The 21,428-nt window shown below is 35.6% G+C and overlaps 1 protein-coding gene across 2 annotated transcripts in view; it reads left to right on the top strand.

Annotated features, from left to right (window-relative positions):
* Positions 1 to 21,428, top strand: part of ARAP2 (ArfGAP with RhoGAP domain, ankyrin repeat and PH domain 2) — a 186,826-nt gene that overhangs the window by 108,019 nt on the left and 57,379 nt on the right. The window contains exons 20-24 of one of the 2 annotated variants that reach the window (XM_088792541.1): positions 2,788 to 2,951; positions 8,061 to 8,267; positions 11,689 to 11,800; positions 15,198 to 15,345; positions 16,847 to 16,915. In XM_088792541.1, the coding sequence (XP_088648667.1) occupies positions 2,788 to 2,951; positions 8,061 to 8,267; positions 11,689 to 11,800; positions 15,198 to 15,345; positions 16,847 to 16,915 (700 nt within the window). The remainder of the gene's footprint in view (positions 1 to 2,787; positions 2,952 to 8,060; positions 8,268 to 11,688; positions 11,801 to 15,197; positions 15,346 to 16,846; positions 16,916 to 21,428) is intronic. The other variant, XM_088792544.1, reaches the window with a different exon arrangement.

Here is a 21,428-nt window from a genome sequence, read left to right on the forward strand (position 1 = left end):
GAATGATTATACTAGTATTGTAGGAGGGGCATTGCATTTTGGATTTCTTTTACTGCTTGCTGAAATACCCATTGTAGTTGTTTGTTTAAAAGCAAACAGCTTCAAATATTTTATATCAAATTTAGAGCTTAATCATCAGGTTAAAAAAACAACTAAGACTCAAAGTTAACATTTTCTCTTTCCCTAAACTCCTAAATTTAGCAAGACATAATTTTTGCTAGGTCTGATACTGTAGCGGCTTGATCGTTTTCAGGGAAATTATCTGAGCTATACAGTTTCATTCAGACAAATACACCAGCCATAGAATGCTTTTGAGCTAAAGATGATGTTAGATAAACGGAAAGGCTTAAAGCATGTCAGGAATATTAGAGTGTCAGAATTCTTTAAAAAAAAAATTACAAAACCCGAAGGTCAGGGCTGCTGGAGTAGTGTAGAAAATATAAACAATAGATAAAGACGTCAGAAAGCAAGCGATGAAGATTACAGGTGTGGACGTCAGTGAAGTACTAGCAGTTACAGCAAGTTTAGAAGATGGTAGCAGTGAGGATGCTGAGGTGCGAGCAGCTTTGTCCTCTGAGAGGAGCATTTCAGGAAAGGAAACCAAAGGGGAAAAAAGGAGGACTTTTGTATTTTTAAAAAAATTAAGGCCAGTGAATTTTGAGGAATATCAAAACAAAATAATAGCAACCCAGAGTTCACGTGGCTGAGCCTGTTCCTGTCTCTTTGGGTTGAATCCAAAGTAGGCCTCTCATAGTTTGGAATCGAGATTAAATAGTTTTACTTTGGTATAAATATACTAAATATGTTGGTGATTAATGGAACTGGTGTTTCTAATCTTTTTGTATCTTGTAATAGGACTTGATGACTTACCCACTAAATGCCAGGCTCTGTGCTCATGACTAGAGATACTGGAATGCTTTCCTTGCTCACCTGAGCAAAGTTTGGGGTTCAGCAGCTAAAATATTCACAGATGGTTTCATGGAGGGCAGAGTGGCCACTCGGGGTTAAGAAGGAGCACCTGTTACACACTAAGCATAGGAGGGACTCAGGGAGAGTGTCACGGAAGGTCCCTGGAGTACGCTCGCAGGAAGAGGTGGGGTTGCCAGGCAAAGAGCAGAAAATATTTATCACAAAGAGAAGGAGATGTCATTATTTTAGTATGTCATAAGTGGAGGGGAAAGGCAAAGTTAAAGGGGAAATAGAGGGCCAGATCATGAATGCCTTTCAATCTTGAAAACTTCAGAGCTATAGAAGAACAGTAATCCAAAAGTGATGCCATTAGCTTTACATTTTCGTTTTTTTTAATTTATTGGGGTGACAATTGTTAGTAAAATTACTTAGATTTCAGATGTATAATTCTGTATTACATCATCTATAAATCCCATTGTGTGTTTACCACCCAGAGTCAGTTCTCCTTCCATCATCATATATTTGATCCCCCTTACCCTCATCTCCCACCCCCCACCCCCCTTACCCTCTGGTAACCACAAACTGTTGTCTGTGTCTCTGAGTTTTTGTTTCTCATTTGTTTGTCTTGTTAGCTTTGCATTTTAGAAATATCATTCTGGCAGCCCTGAGGAGAAGGGGTTAGAGAGGTGGAGAACTGGGAAAGAAGTTCTATTCAGAGGGGTTTTAGTGACCTCAGGGAGCAATATAAGGACCTGAAAGAAGGCAGTGTTGGAACGAGTAGGAGGCAGAATGAATATGTCAGGGAACTGGACGAACAGAATTTTGTGACTGAGCTCATGTGGAAGTGACGAGGTGGAGTGCGAGCGACCAATCTACAGTTAATCCTAAATTCCTGGTGGGATGAGTGGAGAATCGTAGTACCAGCTTGGTATGAGGAGGCAGAAAGGTTTGAGATGCCTGTGGCACACTAAGGTGTGAAGGTGTCCCAGAATTAATATCAGTTAGTCTTATGGTTCATTACTCAGTTGTCAATATTACATTTTTCAAGTGTGAAGGTAGGTACTGTTATTATTTTCATCGTGCCAGTGAGGAACCTGAGGCCCAAACAGGGTTGATAACTTGTCCAAGGTCACAAAGGAAGTAAACTCAGAGCTAAAATTTGAGTTCAGACAGGGATTGAATTTCTCCCTGTCTTAGCTGTGCTCTTCTCTTGCTTTTTGATCACACGGAGATCTTGTCTGTGAGACAAAGTTATAGCCTGGAGATAGGGATTTGCGAGTTATCAATTGATACTCGAGGGATGAAACCACTGGAAAGTCCTTGGAGTGCATGAGGTCGCTGAGGTTACACCTTCATTTTCAGAAAGAGAAAGTGAGTTTGGGAAAGAAACTGACCAGAAAGATAGGAGGAAAAGCCAGCAAGAAGTGTGCTATCAAGCCAAATGAAATTGGGTGGGTTCCCCCACCTCATTCTTTCCCTCCCCCTCCTCCCTCCTTCCCTCTTCCCCCCCCCCCTTTGTGTTTAAGAAATGAAATCATCAGTTCTAAAATCTTGAAAAATACAGCCCAAAATATCCTTTAGGAATCACTGGTGATTCTTGCCAGAAAAGTTTCCGTTATGTTATTCAGGAAGAATAAAAGGGGTTGGAAATGAAAGGAGGAGAGACCACAACTTCAGAGAAGTTTCTCTACTTTGTGGAGAGATGTGACTGTACAGGCAAAAGAGGGATTGCGTGGAAACTAGTGGTAGACAGAAGGTGTTTCTTCTTATGGGTGAGACAAGATCACATGTATATGGATTTAAGGATCATCTATCCAGAAGTAAGAATTTTTTTTTTAAAGCAAAATTATAATTTGAAATGCTTTTTAAACTTTACAGAACATTATACATCCATGGACATACGAAGTTGGATTTCACAGTCTGGCATACTGCAATTGAAAAAGCAGCAGGTACAGATGGCAATGCATTACAAGATCAGCAGCTCAGCAAAAACGACGTTCCCATTATCGTGAACAGCTGTATAGCATTTGTTACACAGTATGGTAAGTATCACAGTTTTTATTCAACCCCCAGAACTCATAGTATCATTCTTACAATTTTTAAGTGGTACCTCCATTGGACTGAATAAGAGCTCTTTATATGTGTAAGTACATCACTGAATAATAAAAACATAGTCGCTGTTCATTTACATGCTATTCCTTCTCCCAATAAAATTCATTGAAATTATGTAATGTACTTTGACCATTTCCTTCTTCCTTTATCTGCATAAAAGTATAAATAAGGTATTGAACGAATCTATATTATAAAATGTGTATAAAGTAAATTAACGGCTCTCTTTTTCAGATGTTACAAACCTACAGTATAGTCTAGGGGGATGCAGTGTGCTGCCTAAGCATGTATTTTTAGAAGTGTTAAACCATGGGGCAATATGTAAAAGAATTTACTTTTTTTGTGCATCCAAAGGTGTATGTGTGTGTGTACTTCACTCATCATGCTGTTGGTCATATGTGTATATTAAGAATCATGGTTATTATAATAGTTTCTTAATTGTAACAGATATTTTTTGAACGGTTCATAGGTAAGAACAACTTGATATCTCCATCGTCCAGCTTCCTTTTAATATGCTATAATAGTATTTTAGATATGCCTGGAAAGTGGAAGTATGCCTTTATTTTCATGTTTATGTTCCATTTACTACGATTTCTTCAAACTCTTTCTTTCTGCTATAGATTTCCTTAATACTCTAAAAGGTAGACATTTCTTAACTATAGTTTTAATATAAAAATGTTTCTGTCTTTTAATCTGTAGATAAAAAGAGTAAAATGATTGATCTGCTGTTTTAGAATGTGTTAACGTTTTTTGTTCTCCTGAAATTAGAAATGTCTTTGGGTGTTTTCAATTTGAAAAGAAGGTATGATCAGTGAGAGAGCTGCAGTAAAACATTGTGTTATTAGTTTGTTACTTATTTATTGAGAGTCCGTTGTATGCCAGCCGCTGATCTGGGTACTAGATATACAGAAGTGGGAGTAAAAAGCTGGACAAACCCATGAATCATGTGTTCCAGCCTGACAACTGACAATAAACTGATATGCAACAAAATATCGGAATAAAAAATTCTATGAAGAAAATAATATTTGGAAATTTATAACGTGCATATTAATCTCTTCCAAGAAGGGTGCTGTTTTAAGTGTTTTACTTATTTCATAAGTAATCGAAGTGCAACTATCATTAATAGATTTCTTGTGTTTGAATTATATTTCTACTGTAACTATCACATTATGCGGGGATTACTCTATGAAGTTCCTTCTATGATAGCATGCTTATGTTTTCCTTATCAGCTGTAACCATCTTTTTATTTGAATAATGGAGAGAAAGAAGGTTATCTTCATATATTAGTTGTCCAGTGTTGTAGCACTCGCATTTCACAGGTATAAATGAATTACATGCATATTATGTTTTGGCAAGAGCATAACCTCATTGGGGATTTTCACATCACGTTAGTTTTGTAATGTCATGGATTCTTTCTGAAGCTGACAAGTGATTAAAATAAATTGACTAACTCCAATGTATCCAATTTAAAGTTTCTCGAGGGGAATCAGAAGTGTCTTTGTGGTATTTATTTGAATTTAAAATAATTAAGCATTAGATTGTTTTCAGCTAAATTTCATACATTATAACTACTTTGTATCTCTAACACAAGGTACATTAACTTGCATATTAAAGTCATAAAGCCAATGAAAGATACTATTTCATTTTGTTTTTTAATGAGCAGAACATGGGGAAAACCCCAATGTCATCAACACATATGGAATGGAAAATTTAATATGAACTCAGAACATGCCCAGTGATTACAGGATGCAGATGTATGTGTGTGTGTGTGTGTGTGTGTGTGTGTGTACACTCATTGTGCCAAGATTTGAACTTGACCAAGTCCATGGTATAATTTTTAGAATTGAAATATTTTAAATGAGTCACAGTAGTTAGTTCTCGGGGAAAATTATTTATGTAAGCAAAATTATGTTCAAATTCACATTAAGTTAACTTATTTGAGTACCAGCTATTAGAAATTCACTCAACCAGGAGCATAATGTCTCAGAAACTTCGTCACAATGGATTTTGGTTTTTCTTTGTCCAATTTGCTTATTCTTGCATTAAGTGGTCATTTATTGAACACCAACTGGGTTCTTCTAGGCAGTGTGTAGCTGCTGTATACAGAGAATAAGCATGACCCTTGGCCTCTAGGAGTTTACATATTTGTGGGTTAAAGACACGCAAGTGGGCTGACAGTTAATATCTCAAGTGTCCAAAATTCTATGGTAGAGAGGTTCTGGGGTTGGTACAGACGTCCTTCCATGTGTGTGGGTGTAAGTGTCACCCAGAGTGGGGTGATCATGGAGGGCTTCATGGGTGAGGCATAGTACTTACCATGAGTTTTAAGAGAACACAGGAGCCAGTTAGAATGAAGAGGAGGAAACAGTGTGTGCCCATGTGCAGCATCATGAGCAGCATTGTCTGTTCAGGGAACTCTGTGTAGTTAAATGTGGCCACTTGGTGTGAGAAGAGGGGATAGATACAAAAGGCAGGTGGGTTAGGCCAGTCTGTGTAGGGTCTTATATATTGTAATAACATCCTCAGACTTGCCTTCTAGGCAGGGAGAGGGTGGTACCCAGGTTTGTAGGTATGTTGATAACACCAGTGGGCCTGTATATATCTTAGATCACACTGTCATCATTGCTGAGACACACTGAAGGGTTGCACACGAATAGCAGCCAGGAGCTGTGACAACGTGGTGAGGAACCGAGTGTACAAAAGAACAGCATGTGGGATGGAAAGAAGGGGAAAGTTTGAGAGTGAGGTCATGATGCAAATCTGTGTGACACAGTATTTTTGTTTCATGAGGTGAGAAAGAATGGTTCTGACTTGGACGGGATTGGGGAGCAGGCCATGTTGTATATTGAGATCGAGGAACAAGATAAAGAATATGTTGGGATTGGGAGGTGAGCTAATGAATGAGGTAGGAGAATTAATTCCTCTTAGGTTATTTTGCTTCGTCCATATGTATAAGTATGGGGTGTGTGTGTGTGTGTGTGTGTGTGTGTGTGTGTGTGTGTGTTGCATGTATATTGTATATGTTTATTGAATGTGTGTGTGTGTGTGTGTGTGTGTGTGTGTGTGTGTGTTTGAAATCTGAGAATTAAAACCTGAGTGAAAATATATATGTGGCAGTTGAAGCGATGAGGTTAGCTGGGTTCACCCAGAGAGTTTTGTAGGGGAGGGGAGAAGAGAAGGTAATTGGAGATGGACTCCTGCAGTCATTAGTAAATATTAGATGAGTGGAATAAATAGAAGACTGGAAGAATAGCCATAGAGGAATGGGGAAAAAAGATACAATCTCATAATGCCATAAAAGCCCTGGGATTAAAATAATTTTAACAGGGATCTGTTTGGAGTGTCAAAGAGTGCAGGGGATTCTCATTAGATAAAAACTGAAAAGCATCTAGAAAAGAGAATTTCATTGATATTCTTTTTTTATAAGATTTTTTATTTAAAAATAAAGCTAACATACAACATTATATCAGATTCAGGTGTACACCATAGTTGTTCAGCATTTATATTACTAAAAAAGTGATCACTATAAGCCCAGCAACCATCTGACACCACACTATCACAATATTATTGACTATATTCCCCATGCTGTACGTTACATTCCCATGACTTACTCGTTTTATGCCTGGACATTTGAAACTCTTATTCCCCTTCACCTTTCCCCCCTTTTTAAAATTTTTCAATTGTAGTTGACATTCAATATTATTTTATATTAATTTCAGGCATGCAGCATATGATTAGACATTTATATAATTTAAGAAGTGATCCCCCTGACTAGGCTAGTACTACCTGGCACTATATGGTTATCACCATATTATTGACCAGATTCCCTATGCATTAATTTACGTCCCCATGACTATTTTATAACTACCAATTTGTACTTTTTAATCCCTTCACCTTTTTCACCCTGTCTCTCAACCCCTCTCTCAACTATCACCCCGATAAGTCTAGTACCCATCTGGCACCATACATAGTTACTACAATATTATTGGCTGTATTCCTTGTGCTATACCCTATGTCCCCGTGACTATTCTGTGACAACCAATTTGCACTTCTTAATCCCTTTCCTTTTTTCACCCACCCCCTCAATCCTCCTCCCCTCTGGCAAACACCAAAATGTTCTCTGTATCTATGAGTTTGTTTCTGTTTTGTTTGGATGGATGGACCTAGAGGGTGTTGTGCTGAGTGGAGTATGTCAGAGAGAAAGACAGCTGCAGCATTTCACTTACATGTGGAATCCAAAGAACAAAATAAACAAAACAGAAATGCACTCATAGATACAAAGATCATTGATATTCTTGATGAAAGTACTCCTAAGAGAGTGGGAATTGGGTACAGAAGCAAGATTGTGTGGTGAAAGAATTAACAAGGATGTGAGGTGGTAGAAACAAAACATATAGGAAACTCAGCTTGGTTTTGGAAGGAAGAGAAAAGAGACCTGAGAGGGGCAAGGAGGACTTTTGTTTTTGAATCATTGCCTTTGTAGTCACCACCACCATCACCACCACTCCTGTCCTTCTACTACTGATCACTCCTGTTCCTTGGCTTTTATATGGGGCACTTGATGAGTCAATAACTTTGAAAAGGGGATTACCCAGTTCTGCATCTAGAAGAAGGTGAAGGTAGGAGCAGACAGAAATTAATATATAAATATGAGGGCAGAGGATTGAGGAAATGTATACCAAAGAACCTCAGTTTTGTCAGTGAAATTGGAGGCAAGTTTGTATTCTGGGGGACTAAGTGAAAATAGGGCACTTGCTATAAAAAAACGTTTGCAAACAATACTATGAAAAACTGGGGGAAGGGCTGACTGGGGTCTTGCTAAAGTGAGGGTAGAATAATTCATCAGGTTTACATTTTAAATACTAAAATTAGGGGACAACACTTTTCCCTTCATGCATGTTATAGCAACTCTTGGATAATGATTTCATCTCACTCATCGTCCCAACACAAAAATTTGTTCTATTGTTAAGATATCCAAGTGGATTTTTGTTTTAGACTTTTTTCCCATATAACCTGCTTTTTCTTTTTTTTTTTAAACAAAGGTTTAGGGTGCAAATATATCTATCAAAAGAATGGTGATCCTTTGCGCATAAATGAACTCCTGGAAAGTTTCAAAAAGGATGCAAGAAGCTTTAAGTTGAGGGCTGGAAAACATCAGCTTGAAGACGTGACAGACGTGTTGAAAAGTTTTCTCTCTGACATCGATGATGCACTTCTTACTAAGGAGCTCTACCCATATTGGATCTCTGCTTTAGGTAATACATAAAACATAAGCCATCATAAATGCTTACGTTCTAATTGGATAGCTAGATTTTTAAATCTTTCATAATCTGAAAATTTAAGTGAAGGGAGCGATATGCATGTGGCTCAGAAGAGAAATGTGTAAATATCGGTAGTTGTTTATATCTACCTCAAAAGAAATTTATTGTAATAATTGCTAAGTAATGTTTTATATATTTAGTTTTCAGTAGATTTCTTAGTGTTTGCTCTGCTTGAATTTGGGAGATGTTATAGTCAAGTCCATGTGTGCTATTAATTTCTCATTATGATTAAAATGAAAAGTGTAATACAAGATTGGTTTTACAAGATTTGGCACTTTTGGCTTTATCAATTTTTCTTCTTCTTTAGTGTACATAAGGGTAATTTTTCACTCTTTCTTTATTTCCCCTATTCTGTCTAATGAAGTTAAAAAGCTTTGCTACAGTGTAAGAAAACCTATTTAAGAAATGATTTAAGTAGCTTATTAAATGACTAATTTGGCCAAATCTATTTCACTAAACCTATATTTATATCCATGCAAAACAACTCCTTTTATAGAAACATTACAACAATAAAGACTTTAAAATTTAAACGTTACCTTTAATCCCATCTTTCTAATAGAACTATTTTTATTTTTACATGTTATTATATAGTCTTTGCCCCCACACCTATAATTTATATATAAATCTTTATTAATATACCACATTTTCCATATATCTATAATGATTAGTTTTTTATTGGAGGGTGCAGCTCACAGCGGCCCATGCGGGAATCTAACTGGCAACCTTGGTGCTACCAGCACCACGCTCTAACCAACAGAGCTAACCGGCCACCCCTCTAATGCTTTCGAAATGAAGATTTTTCAATCTTCATTTTTTCAATTTTTAAAATTTATCATTGAATTATACCATAATTTACTAATATATTTATCTCTTGCACAGTTAATCTGTTTAAAGATTTTTTTTGGAAAATGACCTTGAATTGGACTATATGATATTTCTGTTGAGAAATAGTTTGTTTTTCCTTGAAAGTATTTGTTTACTCTGAAACATGAATGGTATATTTTAAGGTGTTATTTTTGAAATGTCACAAAGCATCCGCAGTTTGAAAAATTATAAGAATGGCCCCTATTTGTATCTGCAAGAAGAATTTACTATTGTTTTAAAATAAAGCTTTTTATAATTTAACTACCTAATTCAGCAGTCGTACTGACTTCCGGACACTTCTCAGATCAATAGGTTTTAACTCCAATCACAAGAAGAGTTGATTGTATAATTTTCTGTGATACAAAATATGAAATTAGCTAATACATCTCTTTAAGCCTTTTTACCTCACCACCCTCAGTTTTGTTTTAAAAAATATTTTTTGTAATTGAAAACTGTGAAGTTAATCTATAGTATATTTTATAAAGACTTAGTTTGTCTTTATTGTAAAAGTAGTGATCAAAAAATGTGTGACAAATATACTTTTGCTGAAGGTTCAAATTCAATGACAAAGATGTCTTTAATATCAATTTACCAGGAGGAGGTAGTTGGGAAATGGTAACATGTGACAGAGAAGAATGTGCTTACCTTTCACTTGGATGTGAATTCTTTGAGGAGTTACATGGAGAAGGCTTTGAATACCAAGTCTAATAGCCTTCAAGGTCTTTGCTTTTAGATCCAGTGCAACTCACCCTGACCTGTCAAAAGCCCCTACATTGGATCTGACCAGGCTAAACCAGAACTGTCTGGGTGACCGCCTAGGGGAGCTCTCTTTCTGCAACAGAGACAAAGAACGCCTTACAGTGGTGTACCACCTGTTTCTATGCTATATGATCTATTCTTCCAAGAACACTATTAAATTGTCTGATGTCTGTGGAAGAATGATGAAATATGCTGTCCTAGCATGACTTCGGTTGTGTATAGTGGTATTAATAACATTTGATTGAATAGACATAGTTACCTCTACAGTTAGAATGCCATGAGGGTAAATGTTTGTATTATACTAGGGATGGTAGTTAATTCTTTTTTTTTTTTTAAACTTGTATGCATTTTAAGTGTGTTTTTCCAGGACCCATCAGCCCCAAGTCAGGTAGTTGTCTCAATCTAGTTGTGGAGGGCGCAGCTCACAGTGGCCCATGTGGGGATCGAACCGGCAACCTTGTTAAGAGCATCATGCTCTAACCAACTGAGCCAACCGGCTGCCCAATAGTTAATTCTTAATTTCCTTTCAGTATTAGTCTCTGAATGTAATTTGTGTGTGTTCCCTTCTTTTAGAGAGTCATCTACCAATGCTATTACATCAATATGACGATGTTTACTTTTATAGATCTTATGTGCAGGCCAAATCAGTACAAAAGGTCTATCAGTTGCAGTTTTGAACAGGGGTGTACTTCACAAGTGTGGCACAGAGTTTCTTACCTCCCCTGGGATCCTAATGCCCTTTACAAGTGACCAGGTACTTTTGAAGACTCATTAATGTGCTGCTGGCTTTTTGTGAATAGAAGAGGTAGGACTAAGCAGAAAATGAAAAAAGTCTTGTTTCTAAAGGTAATCAGGAATTAAAAGGAAAAATATAAGTGCAGTCCCCTTGAGTTAAAATACAGCACAAGTTATTTATTTGAAGAAACATCTTTTATTTCCCCTGTGAGCTAGCAGGTTAGACAAAACCACCACTGCACATCTGAAGACTAGAAGTTTGGGGGTTCTTGTGTCTGGCCTCTCCACGTATTTGACTTCTTGGAGTTAGGAAAGTGAAGGGTAATTCCTTCTTATTCTCTTCTCCATGAATAGCCAGGTTTTGTCTGTGACAAGGGCAGAGCATCCATGCACCTCGAAGTCAGTGTCATAGTTTTCCGGGCCTGCACATGACTTCTGTTGTCACCTTGCCTTTTCCAAAACTGCTTAGGGTACCAGGGCTGGTAAAAACTCCTTTACATGGATCTGCGGGGTAATGCACTATTCATAGTTCTCAGTTGATTTTAGGTTTGGAAAGATTTTTATGAGTTTACAAGGACAAAAAGATAAGAAATGTCATTTTCAAGTAAAAATAGTGAAATTTTTCAATAGCCAGAGTTAAAATACTTTCAGCTTATAGCTTCACTTTGCACTTCACTTTGAGTAATTAACAGAATATATTCCTATTAGGGGAAATTCAATGGGCCATAAAGTAGAAGATAAAATACAACCGTGAGTTTTGAAAGTGCTTCGTTTTTGATTACCAAGTATAAGAACTATAGCATATAGCCATGGAATGTTTCTGTAAATACTTCTCCAGAATTATAGAAGTTCGAATATTTTTCTATTGAAACTTGATTGTATCACTTAGTGAAATATAATTTGTGAATATTGTTTTAAAATACCGTTAAAAGGCAAATTTGTAATACAGGTTAATATTTTAAGCCTGAAGTTTTTTTTGTTTGTTTTTAACCTTTAGATACCCAAGATGACAAGGAAAGAATTAAAAAATATGGGGCATTTATACATACTCTTCCAGGGGTCAACCGAGCAACGTTGGCAGCTCTAATTGAACATCTTTACAGGTGAGTGGATTTAGGAATTTTATAGTTCATTTCAAACATGGCCCTTAATAAGTCATTATTTCCTGAATATAAAGTACTGTGGTTAACCTTCGACATGTGACTGTGAATCTTTCACCATGTGTTAAAAATGGTTTCAAAATGAAATTTCCCATTAAACTATCACTTTAGTGTCTCTTTCTGTAATTAAGATGCATTTCAGATAAATAGTACTGGAGAGTTTCTTATCTGAATTAAAAATAATCATAGACAGCATCCTCAATTACATCCAGCACATAAAGCAAGAATCTTAAAATGCATTTAAGTGGGAAGTTGGAGAAGAGAAGAGATTTTGTGCTGTAGACCAGAACTCTCCAGCAGGAATCTGTCTGTGAGCACAGCATTTTCTCATAGTGGACTCTTCATAAACTCTTATTTCTTTATGTCTAACCTGTGTCTAACCTGACTCTAATATGTTGGTATCGGACTGTTGATCAGATGGGGAAATTTTAAAAGTCAAGAACATTTTCTGTGTCAGGGCATGTAGACCCCTGCATTTGGGAGGATAGGAGATGTATTATGGGAGCTTGAGGAATGATATCCAAAGGGTGAGGATGTTTGAAAATTACCTTTTATGTTAAAACAGAAGATTTGTTTTGCTATCAGGAAAAATTATTACAGAGACTTTACTAAGTATTAAATATTCCTTAAAGAATATGTTGTGTAGCTTCCTGCATGGATGCAATACTCCCTTGAACAAATTTGTATGAAGCTGAATTCTACTCAAAGTATCTGGTTTGGATCTAGATTCAGAAATCCTCCACAATTTATCTTTTCTCTTCATCTTTCTTTTCCATCCATTACTTCTCATACATGTAAACCTGTTACGGTAAAACTGGTTTTCTTATTGCACCATGTAAATATAGTCTATATATTATAGTCCTATCTCTGTGCCTATGAAACATTGGAACAGATTTTCTTCAAAAATTGTAATGTGTGACCATGGTGCTACAGTGTATTAAGTTAATATTTCAGACATTGAGTTACACATCATTATTCTTGAAATTGTTAATTCAGCTTTGAATTCGAGATGAGTTCCTTCCCATCTTTCCTCCTTTCCTCCTTGCATTCAGCTGACATATTCTAGCTTCTATTGTGCACGAAAGAATGCATGTGAAGACCCCATGTGAACAGAAATCTTTGATCATAGTAATACATAAATGACAAAAACAGTCTTAAGTCTGTGGTTCCTGAACTGAGCACCAAGGAACCCTGCGGCGTCACAGTGAATTCTCAGGGTGCTGCAAGGCATTTCATATGTTTTAAGGCAACACAGAAATATCAGAACAGGTTTTAGTACAGGGAATTTTGGCATGAGACATGAACTTCTAGAGGAGGGGTTGAGTCATTTTGTGCTGAGGTCCAGGGGGTGCCTCAGATTTAAAGAGACATATGAACTGGGCATGAAAAATGGTAAGTATGAGAAATGAGTAAAGGATATTTTCTAGGAAATAGCTGTGTTAGGAGATGAGATGGTTTGTAGTTGGCTGGCAAGAGGTTGTGAAAGGCTCTGTCAGTCATGCAAAAATATTAGGATTTTACTCCTTTAAGTGATTAGGGGTGACTGATCAAATGTGTTTTAGGGTAATATCCCCTGTAATGGGATGGGGTTAGAATAGAGGCAGAGAAACTCATTAGGAAACAGTTTCCTTGGGCTTCTGAGGAGAAGGCCTGAGTGAGAAGAGACTGAGCGGCAGAATATGAAACACTGTGGAATCCCAACATGTCAGGGCAGAGAAATAAAGGAAGAAAAGAAAATACTATATTATATGTACTTTTGCTAGAAATTAAGGCAGCTGCAGAAAGTAAAGAGAAGAGGGGTGAAGAGTACCAAACGGAAATGCTTTTGCACAATTAAGTCTCAAGAAAGGTGTGAATGTTTGGTACAGTGTCGTCAAAAGTTTGAGGTTAGTTTGGATAAGGTCAGGTTGATTTAGCATTTAATCCATTCCTGCCCTAGATAAAAGATCACTTCCTCCATGTCTAACATTTCCTTAATTCCATTTATTGCACACTGCAGTGTAATTAAAGCAACACTCTCTGACTGAAAGATGCTTGGATTCTAGTAATAGAGACAGACATGCAGATAAATTTTCCAGAAGTTTACAGCATAATGTGATAAGAGTACAGAAGTGGTTTTGAGAGGGGTGTCCACAGTTATTACATTCTTCTCTATTAACTTGTAATTCTTTTTGCATCTGGTAAATCATATAAGATGATTGCACTTGCTCTGTCTCTGCTATGCAGTTTGACATTTTACTATAAGTTTCTTACATTATCATATATATCGCTGTCATATTTACTCAACTTTTTCTTGTACCTGCTAGAATCTCGGAGCTTATAGACAGGTGTATCTACCCTAGTCTTGCTTTCTTCCTCTGATGGAATTGGTCTCCCTTGTTTAGTATGTATTGTAAAAGTTTACAAATGTAATTAGGCAAAGAAGCAGCTGTTATTTATATAGCATATATATACAGCAGGTGACAAATGGAGGGCACAAATAGATGCTTCATGTGTATTCCTTAGTGTTCTTATCTCATGCATTTTAATCAATGTAAATTTCCTTTTATTAGGGTGATGGCTGTAGTTTTTTTTGTTGTTGTTTTTTTTTTTTTTTTATCTCTTTGAACTTATATTTGCGAATACTTTAAATGTTGTTTGTAAGACCCAAGGGTAGCTTACTCATTGGGAGAGTTGACTTGTCTGTTCCTGATAAAAAGCCAATCTTAGTTATACCTAAGAAAAAATATAGGTGTATATTTAAATTAAGTGTTTGTTTTCTGGAGCTAGTATCTTATTTTGAATAACTATACAAGCATGTGCTGCCAGGTAATTTCACATCTGATAATACACTTTCTGGAAAATTCAGCCTAGCCCTGAACATTGAATTTGGAAGTCTCTACTATATGCCTCCCAGTTCACCTTTCTTGCCTGGTTTCCTGTTTACCTACTGCCCCTTGTCCCTCTTTCATTTATGCTGCAGTCCCAGAAATCATTTCACACCATTATGTAAGCACACCTTTATGCCATAGCCTCAGGTTACCCCATTATCTGGAATTGTTTGCATATAGGGGGTCCTTCTTCTAAATCAGTACTCAAATATTGCTTTGTAGCTTGTAGTAGTATCTTCTTTAAAAGTAGTTTTTCTATTTTTTATTATTTTTTATATGTTCTTAGCTAGACTGTTAGCTACTTGAAAGAAAGAACTGTATTTTTCTTTAAATCATCACTGTACCTTTCATATCAGAGATCTTCAATGTATGTACCTTAAAAGAAAATGATAAATGAGCATTATGACTTACAGTTCTATGAAATTTTAAAATAGAAATATGTTGTAATGAGCTATGCTTTTCTCTAACAGGGTTCAGAAATGCTCAGAAATCAATCAGATGAACTCCCATAATTTGGCCTTGGCCTTTTCATCCTGCTTGTTTCAAACTAAGGGACAAACTAGCGAAGAAGTGAATGTAATTGAGGACTTAATTGACAATTATGTTGAAATATTTGAGGTAAATGTTTTATATCCTCTTCTTGTTAAAATAGTTTTGATGTTACTGCTTGTGAACAAAAACGCATAATTTTTAATGTTTTTATTTAGGTCTTTATGAATATATAAAAATAAAGAAAATAAAGGATAGTTATATATGATCTTAAATTTTCCAGATATAACTAGCTTTTTAAGCTATAGCCATTCATTTAAATATGGCTGCTTTTAAAGCTTTTATACCATCTGCTGTCTTTTGAATTTGAGAATATTTCTATTTATAGTGTTTTTATGTGTTGTTTTTTTTCCCCTCCTCACTGTGTGTATGCATTAAGTATGTGTACTTAGAGGTGTGAACTTACGAATTACACATTTTGGTAATAAATGCCAGGCTGTTAATTTCTGCAAATGGAAACGTTTTCTTTTAATTGTGCCTGAATTGGAAAAAACAAAAACTCTGAAATATTTTTCTGTGTTTTTTTTATTAAGTTATCTCTAATTATTTGACTTTTCAATTTGCTATTTTATGATAACATTTTCATGTTTTATCAGTAAACTGTTAGAATAGGGATAATTTCTTAGTTCAAAGAAGCAAAAACAGAAAATAAGCCAAGGATTTGAATATGTGGGAAATACAGACGATCTGGGTCAAAAGTCCCAATATAAGTTAAAGGTCCAGCTCTGTCATTTATTTCTGGCATCTCAGTTTTGTCGTTTAACCTTTTTGAGCCTTCCATTAAATGGTGCTTTAAGATTACTTGTTTTCCAGGGCTATAGGTATACCAGATGAAATCAAATGGGTTAATATAATACGTTACTATTTGTAAAGTTCTTACATTATTATAGTAACTGATGACAAGATTCCTTAGCAAAGAGAAACTATTTTAAAAAAATACAATAACAGTTTGTATCTTTATTTGTATAGGAACAGACACCAGAGTTGTTGGATTCTCTTTACTCTTTGATCTCCTTTTTATTTCTTTCTATGTGTCTACTGTTTTTGATCAACAGCAACTTCTGTGCAATAATTCTGATGCTGAGAAATGAAAGAATTAAGGGAAAATGTGTGGCTTTGCATGCTCTTATTTTTTATATTTGTACTGTTCCATTAATTAAAAAAAAATGGTTATCTTCATACTTTTGTTAAATTTACCTTTAAATGGTGGAAATTTCATAAGGACTTAATGAATATTTTAGTTTGAGAAATGAGTCTTGTCTGTCAACCTACATAAACTTGAACAAACCAGTCATCTGCCCCTTTGCTTATTAAATCACCTTGGCAAAAGGGCTTCCATTGATAGAATCTGCAGCCAGAAATGGTGTCATCATAAAATGTTCTGACCTTTATGAAGATCTGTCTTGTTGGCTTTATTTCTGTTCTAGCTGTGTGGGCCCACGCTGACTGAGATGGCCATTCTCACTTATTTTCACTTGTTGGTCTTTAAATTCCTAAAGAAACGTATGTGAGGATGAGTACCATCGCTCCGTATATTTTATTAGAATGTCCCAAATTATATTTTAAACAGGTTCAAGAAGATCAAGTCAAACAAATGGACATAGAAAATAGCTTTATTACCAAGTGGAAAGACACTCAAGTGAGTAGCAATAGTTAGATCTCCAAAGAGAAAAAAAATAAATAAATAAAAAACAAAAAAAATCCCAGAAAGTATTGTTGTAAGTAAAGACATTTGTTGTGTTTATTTTCAAGTTTCTATTTGAAGCAAAGTAAAAGTAATGGACAAAGAGAACCGAGATCAGATAGTTGTGTAATTCTGCTGCATGATGCATATATGCAAAATGCCCTAGTATGTTAACGTAATTTGTTCACAATACAGAAAGAAAAATCTGTTTTAATCTTATCAAAATATCCTTTATAAAATCATATTATTTATAAAAGCACTATTAAAAATGCCAGTGTGTTTCACAGGAAGTGTTTAAAGCCAAAAATACTAGAGTAAACTGAAAACTCAGACTCCCTAATGATTCTTTCCGTTATGATTTTGAATATATAAATTATTTCTTATGTGCTTTTGCTTTGCCTGCTCTTGGGTGATTACATTAGTGGAAATGTTTCTATGTGATCTGTGTAACGTATGCTAATTTATGTCTTCAATTGATTTTTCTAGATCTTCTCTTGCTTTCCTCAATCACATCATACTGGATTTGTGTGTTCAGGTTGCACTACACTTTCCCAGGGGACCTTTCCTTGTTTGATGACTATTTATTGTCATTGCTTAAAATTGATCTTTAATTTTCTTCTAATAACTAGGAATTACAGTGAATTCAGGGTACCAATATAAATAATAGAAATGGGTCAAATATATTCTGTTTGTAAGATACACTTAGAGCATGAGGCTCAAATGCTTTATTAGTCAAACCCTAAATTCACCTCATTCCTGAAATATCCGCTACTCATTACAATAGTCATCAGAGCTATCATTCCCTATGAAGGAGATAAGGAAATGCCTTCATTCTAGTCCCCCAGTGCTAATACTGTGGTCCTAATTACCTGAAGAAGTATTTCCTCCGTTTTGACCCAAAGTAATTAATGCAGTCTCCAGGGGAGTTTGCTGTAATACTAAAAAAAATCTGGCTGATTATCTCTTAGCTCTCTTGGATTCTTGCTTTTCTGGGACAGTCTCAGTCATGAAAGAAAGGATTGTGTGAGCCCAAGATATAATCTTTGGCAACATTATCTATATTGTTATTAAAGTATGAGTACCCTTCCACATTTTTATCTTTTATATTCATATTATGATAAATAAATGAATCTTGAATGCTTTCTAATTAAGTATAAGTAAGCAAAATAAGAAAACAATTTTCTATAAAATAGAACATTTGGGAAAGGAAAGAAGTGTTTGGAAAAATCTGTTCTTCTGCTTGAACTTTTCTCTATTTCATCCAACTCTCCCCTGGAGTATTTTTCTGAGAGTCTCTATGTCTTATCCCTGTTTGAATTTCTTAGCTATGTCTGTTTTTGGCTTCGTGGTGTTTGCTTTTTTAATTTTTAAAATGTGTCTTTCCTAGAGAGTTGTTTATGCAAACACAGTGAAAAGTAAAAGTGTCAGCTGCATCTTTTCTTCCCTAGAATTTTCATGTGGCATCGAAAGTGAGAAAAAAATTGAAAGTAATAAGCTTTTCTAAGTCTGTAGTGTTAGAATAATTAAGAACACTTCTTCAAAGTATATTTTAATGTTTTCCCCACAAATTCACTCATCTGGTTTTACTCTGAGGCAAATTTAACTTCAGAATGATTGTTTCTCCTTTATGATCATTTTTTTTTAAGTTGGATGATGGATTTTTTTAAAATTAAAGTTTATTGGGGTAACAATTTTTAGTAAAGTTTCATAGATTTAAGGAGTACAATTCTGTAATACATTATCGATGTCTCACATTGTGTATTCACCATCCAGAGTCAGTTCTCTTTCCATCACCATCTATTAGACCCCATTTACCCTCTTCTAGAGCCCCCCCCATCACCCTTTACCCACTGGTAACCCCAAACTATTATCTGTGTCTCTTGAGTTTTTGTTCCCTCATTTGTTTGTCTTGTTCTTTTGTTGTTTTCAGTTTTATATACTACATATCAGTGAAATCATATGCTTCTCTACTTTTTCTGTCTGACTTATTTCTTTTTTTTTAATTAAATTTATTGGGGTGACAATTGTTAGTAAAATTACATAGATTTCAGGTGTACAATTCTGTATTACATCATCTATAAATCCCATTCTGTGTTCATCACCCAGAGTCAGTTCTCCTTCCATCACCATATATTCGATCCCCCTTACCCTCATCTCCCACCCCCCAACCCCCGCCCCCGTTACCCTCTGGCAACCACTAAACTATTGTCTGTGTCTATGAGTTTCTGTTTCTCATTTGTTTGTCTTGTTCTTTTGTTGTTTTTGGTTTATATACCACATATCAGTGAAATCACATGGTTCTCTGCTTTTTCTGTCTGACTTGTTTCGCTCAGCATTACTCTCTCAAGATCCATCCATGTTGTCACAAATGTTCCTATATCATCTTTTCTTACCGCCGAATAGTATTCCATTGTGTATATATACCACAACTTCTTTATCCATTCATCTATCGAAGGACATTTTGGTTGTTTCCATGTCTTGGCCACCGTAAACAAAGCTGCAATGAACATTGGAGCACACGTGTCTTTATCTCTAAATGTTTTCAGATTTTTTGGGTAGATACCCAGAAGAGGGATTGCTGGGTCATATGGCAATTCTATTCGTAATTCTTTGAGAAACCTCCACACTGCCTTCCATAACGGCTGCACCAGTCTGCATTCCCACCAACAGTGTATGAGGGTTCCTTTTTCTCCACAGCCTCTCCAACATTTGTTATTATTTGTCTTGTTGATGATAGCCATTCTGACTGGGGTGAGGTGATATCTCATTGTGGTTTTTATTTGCATTTCTCTGATGATTAGTGATATTGAGCATTTTTTCATATGTCTATTTGTATGTCCTCTTTGGAGAAATGTCTCTTTAGGTCCTCTGCCCATTTTTTGAAATGGGTTGTTTGTTTTGTTGTTGAGTTTCATGAGTTCCTTGTATATTTTGGATATTATCCCCTTATCGGAGACACTGTTTGCAAAAATCTTCTCCCATTCACTTGGTTGTCTCTTTATTTTGTTGATGGTTTCTTTTGCTGTGCAGAAGCTTTTAAGTTTGATATAGTCCCATTCATTTATTTTAGCTTTTACTTCCCTTGCCTTTGGAGTCAAATTCATAAACTGCTCTTTGAACCCAAGGTCCATAAGTTTAGTATGTATGTTTTCTTCTATGCAGTTTATTGTGTCAGGTCTTATGCTTAGGTCTTTGATCCATTTTGAATTAATTTTGGTACATGGTTACAGATAGCAGTCCAGTTTCATTCTTTTGCACATAGCTTTGCAATTCTGCCAGCACCATTTATTGAAGAGGCTGTCTTTTCTCCATTGTATGTTTTTTGCTTCTTTGTCAAAATTATCTGTGCATATTTATGTGGGTTTATTTCTCGGTTCTCAATTCTATTCCATTGGTCTGTGTGTCTTTTTTCTGCCAATACCATGCTGTTTTGATTATTGTTGCCCTGTAGTACAAGCTGAATCCAGGGAGTTCTTTTTTCCTCCAGTATTGTTCTTTTTTCTTAAGATTGCTTTGGCTATTCGGGGTCTTTTGTGGTTCCGTACAAATCTGATGATTTTTTTTTGCTCTGTTTCTTTAAAAATGCCATTGGGATTTTGATGGGGATTGCATTAAATCTGTATATTGCTTTGGGTAATACGGCCATTTTAACTATGTTGATTCTTCCAATCCATGAGCATGGAACGTCGTTCCATTTCTTTTTGTCTTCTTCAATTTCTTTTAAAAATGTCTTACAGTTTTAAGTATATAGGTCTTTCACATCCTTGGTTAAGTTTATTCCTAGGTATATTATTCTATTTTTTTGCAATAGCAAAAGGAATTTTTTTTAACTTCTTTTTCTGAGATTTCATTGTTAGTACGTAGGAATGCAATGGACTTTTATACGATGATTTTGTAGCCCGCAACTTTACTATATTCGTTTATTGTTTCTAATAGCTTTTTGGTGGAGTCTTTAGGGTTTTCTATATGTAGCATTGTGTCATCTGCAAAGAGTAACAGTTTAACTTCTTCATTCCCAATTTGGATTCCTTTTATTTCTTTCTCTTGCCTGATTGCTCTGGCGAAGACTTCCAACATTATGTTGAAAAGTAGAGTTGATAGGTGACAGCCCTGTCGTGTTCCTGAACGTAGAGCAAAGGGCTTCAGATTTTCACCATTAATGATGAGATTAGCTGAGTTGAGGGTTTGTCATATATGGCCTTTATCATGTTAAGGTATTTTCCTTCTACACCTATTTTATTAAGTGTTTTAATCTTAAATGGATGTTGTATCTTGTCAAATGCTTTTTCCGCATAAATTGATATATGATTTTTGTCCTTTATTTTGTTTGTGTGATGTATGACATTGATGGATTTGCATATGTTGAACCATCCTCGTGCCCTGGGATGAACCCCACTTGGTTGTGATGAATAATCTTTTTAATGCATTCCTGCATTCGGTTTGCTAGAATTTTGTTTAGGATTTTTGC

This window comes from Rhinolophus sinicus, chromosome 1 (genome assembly GCF_057876585.1).
Source record: "Rhinolophus sinicus isolate RSI-liver-muscle chromosome 1, RSI-T2T, whole genome shotgun sequence".
NCBI classification, from domain to species: Eukaryota; Metazoa; Chordata; class Mammalia; order Chiroptera; family Rhinolophidae; genus Rhinolophus; species Rhinolophus sinicus.